Source organism: Sinocyclocheilus rhinocerous, unplaced genomic scaffold (assembly GCF_001515625.1).
Source record: "Sinocyclocheilus rhinocerous isolate Xijiao unplaced genomic scaffold, SAMN03320098_v1.1 scaffold444, whole genome shotgun sequence".
Taxonomy (NCBI): Eukaryota; Metazoa; Chordata; class Actinopteri; order Cypriniformes; family Cyprinidae; genus Sinocyclocheilus; species Sinocyclocheilus rhinocerous.
In genome coordinates this window covers 1,857,316-1,862,333 of record NW_015645540.1, presented here as the reverse complement: position 1 = coordinate 1,862,333, position 5,018 = coordinate 1,857,316, and the positions used below count along the sequence as shown (strand labels likewise).

The window sequence follows — 5,018 nt, the reverse complement described above, 5'->3', positions numbered from 1 at the left end:
AGACAAAACCACATTTCATTCTTAAATAAATCTCTAAACAACTCATCTTTGCATATCCAAATTCTCTCAACTTATATGATGCACACAGAGACCATCCAATGGAAAGCAAATGAGACTGACCTAGTAGGAGACTCTTGTGCACAAACAAATGAGATGATGAGATGAGAGAATACCTGGAAAAGAGATGATGCATACAGAAGAGTCCCATCTCCACCCAAACAAATAATCAGATCGATGCGGTCTGAGATGTCGTCATACCCTGTGTGAACACGATGAATCACTCATTTTCCTAATGCACTCAATCTTTTATTGGTTAATGTTGTGTCATGGTTATGTAAAACAGGTTAACCTGCCGATAATTCGCTCCTATTCAATCCAACACAATGAGGTTTCAGTACCTTCCCTGAATGTGCACAGCTGGTTGCGAATGGCTGAAAATGAGTCATCCGTCATGAGAGAGCCATCGTCCACAACTTTCTTCTCCACATAAACCATCAGATGTTTCTCCTAATGTTGGGAATAATTTAGATAAAATTTGTGTAACCAAATCTAAAAAAAAAAAATCTAATGATCCAGTGAAAAAAATGAAAGGGTAACAGTAGCGAACGTAACTTCCTAGCCTGTTAATCAACTACTAATGTTGCTTTTGTGTAACCTACCTCCACAAGGAACCTGCAAAGCTCTTTGAACGGCTCCAGAAGGGTCTCGTCTCGGATCTTTCTGATGATATTACAATTCAGAGACAGTAATATTGTAATGTAACTAATTACTTTCAAAAGACAGTAACTAGTAATATATAATGTATTACATTTTGGAAGTAACTTGCCCAACACTGCTCGTTACGCAACTTACAGTCATGGCCAAACGGTGAAAAGCACAGTTATGTAGACTTCTGCTTTTGGTTTCTCAATAGTTCAAGGATCAGATTGTTTTCAGTATTAATAAATGAAAAAAATAAAATGGATGTCGTTTGACACATTCACAGGTTTTTTTTAACTTCAAAAATGTAAATATTTAAATAAATCTTTAATACACACATCTTATTTATTCTACCAAGGAATAACAAAGTCCAACATAATCCAATATATCTCCACTAAGTTTCTAAAATGTATTGTTGCATGATATCCAGAATAAGTCATTTTTAGAGATTCACTCTAATCATCTTTCTTGATCTGAAATATACAGAAACGCATAACTAACATATCTCATAACATTTAAACAACATGTTCAGCTCAACATCAGATATCGGACTAGAGAACCACACATTACCCTCTGCATGTGGTTTGTCCTGGGGGGCGTAAAACAGGCATAGTGCTGGGGGGGCTTTTGGATGGGGTGCGTTAGAAAGTTCCAGCAGGACCATTCTTGTGACAGCCACACCAGTACCTGACTGCGCTGCTCTCCAGCTTCATCCAACAAACCACCCTCAACCAATCAGAACTCAGCACACGGCCTTATCACTACATTTGTCCAAACCTTTGCTTGATTTAAAGTTTAAACAGTAACAAGAGAGGAATGTGACCTGGCCCCTTACCTAAAGTAAGCCTGACTTTCCTTACTTACATGACTGAGGTTGGGTTGGAAAGAACACAAGCTTTGGGTCCAAAATGAGTAGCAGGATATGGTCCATGTAGAAAGTGCCCTCGTCTGCAACAAAGAGGATCTTACGTCACTACACATTCCAATCTTTAGGGTTCAACCGGTTTAAATCAAATGGTGTGTTTTGTACCTGCATCTATCCCATCTTTTTGGGCAACTCTCAGCAGTGTCCTCCACTGATACAGAGGCTTCTGATTCGGGCTGCTCAGGCAACCAATGTACGCTTCCCCCCGACAGGTGTTCTGGACAGTCCGGCCTCCGAAGAGACCTCTTCACCTCTTTGTGTCTCCTTGGAAGTTTCCCCTGCCGCTCCTGCTGCCTCTGTGACCGCTTAGATGAACCACTCTCCTCCACCTTTCTGGAGGCGTCTTCCATGCCTTCAATTCTTATTGGGAAAAAAAGCAAATAAACTCTAAAATGAGTTGAGAAGACCTAAGCGGGCCCCCTCATCATGGGTACATATATTTCCAGGTAGCCCTGCTTTATATAGGATCTTGTTGATCAAAATAGACATTTGACATGCATTACAAAACAACAGCTTATGTGAACAGAAATATCAAACATTCAGCTGGTGTCATGTGTTAATACATTTACTTATATAGTAGCTGACATGAAATACTTCAGGGAAGTTAACATGGTTTGCATTGAGGCATGAAAAACTCCATTTAACTGTTATTTAACAACTATTTTTAACAGAATTGTATTATTATTATACATGTAACATTTAGAATCTCAAATTTAGAGACTACATTAAACCAGGTGATTGAAAAGTAATAAAAAGGGTGAAAATGAGTACCCTAAACATAGTAACTTACTTAAACTGTAAACTAAAACCTTGATGTTAATAAAAAAACAATTCCATGGACATGTTAGTTGTCAAACGCATATATGTATTTATGTATTATATTTAGTAACAAACTACTAAAACTGGAACAACCAGTAAAACGCATGACGTGCTGCACAATAAGCAAAGGCAGCTTACTTAATTATACTACTACAAATGCAAACTATCACGCTACTAGCAAGGATTTTGGCGTGACAAGGAGCAGTAATCTCGAACACATTAAGCGACACGAAACACTGCACTGAAGACAGAACAGTAGGAACATTTTCATCGACCAAAACTTCCGTTAACTTAGCCGCACGGTTAGCTAACGTTAAACACATTTCACCAGAGCTTACCAAACCACGAGAAAAACGCGGAACTTCCCTTTTGGACTTTACAGTCTTTCACAACTGAAGAGGTCAATTTAATACACTTGACGGCGTTACCTTGACAGCAACACTATTTCTGTACCAGTTTACGGCTTATGCTCAGTAATATTATGGGATGTCCACAATGACATCACAAGGGTGCTCGTGACACTAGCGCTGCTGCGCAGAATCTCTGAGAAGCAAATAACGAAAATGTTATCTGTGTTTTTGTTGTTGTATATATTTTCCTTTCTTATTGTTTGCCTTTTGTGTGGTTTTAATACATTTATTCAGTTCTCTCCTTATCTATATATAACATTGTCTCTTCGAAGTCATAATAAGAGTCTCTTTCACATGCTGAAAATCCCATTTATGAACATCCTGAACTGGAATAATAATAATAATAATAATAATAACAACAAAGGAATCAATCACGAGTAGCTAGATATTAAAATTAATTGATAGCTTAATATTTTAGGTACACATATGGTCGCGTTTCACACTACAGTACAAGGTTTCTTGACATTACAAAAATATAAAATAGACATTAATTTTTCTTATTTAAATTTTCTGTCACATGATGAATTGAATTTACACAGGTGTGTAACTAGGACGATTACATAAGAATAGACCATACATTTCCAGTATGAATAAGCAAGGAATAAACAGGTGTGGTTTGCCACCTGTTGTTATGATTTATTCTTTCATCAGGGTTCAATATCAATAGCAGCTGCACTTCAGTCATTTCACTTTTATGTGCTGCTCCGTTAACACATCTGTCTTCCAGCAACATGCTGCTTTTGCAAACAATGCATAGAGCCAATGCATAAACAGCTGCTACATTAATTTTACTCATTTTTTTACTCATGTCTGCCTACACATTTAAAATCACAAACGTTGTTCTTCAGAAAGAAGCTGTTTATAAAAAGTAAAAATGTGGTTTGTTTTTTGTTTGCAAAAACAAAAGTCAGAATACACAGCTACGTTTGCATAACCATCATGGAAAAGGATGAGTTTTGGTTAGATATGGTCTAGTTACAGCAAGGGCTAACTGGGCTGTGCTAACCAGTATGATCCTGGATCAACATCTTTTGTTGATCTTGGAACAATATTCATGTCCAAAAACATTAATTGGATGTTCTACTTGATAAAAAGAAACGTTTTACTTGGTAAAATCACATTCACCATCATGTGTTTAAATGTTTTTGCAGTTTAATTCCAAGAAATTGAACTAAGCTGCAAAAACATTTATTTTTAAAACCGGTTTTGAGTTCTGAAAGTTTTATTACCTGTTAACTTTAAACGACCTCCGGCAGGTCAAATAGTGACCTTCTAACACTCTATTACCTGTCTAGGATTCAATGGACAACCATATACAACACCCTAGATTAATGATGGGAACAGAGCCATTAATAAGGGAGCATAACCAGACTAGTGCACCCTGTAATTATGTCCATGTGTAATTATGTATTCTGCTGCTTTTTAAGTTCTGAGCAATCAGATGTGACACAGCCAGGTTTTTTACCATTAGAAAATATTTGTCCACATCTTTCTCAGAGAGGAGTGGAACCAACTTAATGTGCCTGCTTATGCAGACATGTCCCTGTCTCCTCTGAACATTGAAAACACTCTGTTTTAGCAACACCCAGATTTAATTTCTTTAGAACCAATTACTGATAGCTTTAGCTGTAAACACACCCTTTTAAAGTCAAGTTCCTTTTTGCACAAACTCTTTTAACCTTAGCTGAATGTTATGAAGAGGCAATGTGGACTTGTAGTAATAAACTCTCTTAAAGGTGACATATCATGAAAATCTGACTTTTCCAGGTTTTAAGTGCTATAATCAGGTCCCCGGTGCATCTACTAACCAAGGAAACGTGAGAAAGATTAACCCAGTCACTTAGTTTTGGTAAGCCTTTTTCTGCAAGCCTCTGAAAAAACGAGCTCCTCTGATTTCGCTCCCCTAGTGACATCGCAAAAGGATCTCATTATAATATTACCGCCCCTTAATCTGTAAATTTCTACCCATGAACACTATTTAGAGTCCCAGCCTCAGAGGAGACAAGACAGCAGTGATTTATTTACTGCATATTGCTGCTGCCACACATATCTAAAATAAACATGCGATTTATTTCCCTGCTGTTTAACTTCACAGACATAACCGACTGTTTTTGTACTGCAAGAGCTGGCGCTCTCTCTGGCAGCGGCAGGTCGCAGCGCCACTT

General features: G+C 37.6%; 1 protein-coding gene across 4 annotated transcripts in view; it reads right to left on the bottom strand.

Moving 5' to 3' along the window:
* The window catches only part of LOC107706390 (NAD kinase-like), a 13,005-nt gene extending 10,038 nt beyond the window's left edge, over positions 1 to 2,967 (bottom strand). Inside the window, exons 1-3 of one of the 4 annotated variants that reach the window (XM_016510094.1) lie at positions 2,782 to 2,967; positions 1,730 to 1,984; positions 1,564 to 1,647 (exon numbers count right to left, since the gene is read on the bottom strand). In XM_016510094.1, the coding sequence (XP_016365580.1) occupies positions 1,564 to 1,647; positions 1,730 to 1,974 (329 nt within the window). In that variant the 5' untranslated portion in view covers positions 1,975 to 1,984; positions 2,782 to 2,967. Of the gene's footprint in view, positions 1 to 843; positions 975 to 1,563; positions 1,648 to 1,729; positions 2,355 to 2,781 lie in introns of those variants that run through there. The other 3 variants (XM_016510095.1, XM_016510093.1, XM_016510096.1) reach the window with 3 other exon arrangements.
* Positions 2,968 to 5,018: the final 2,051 nt, after the last annotated feature.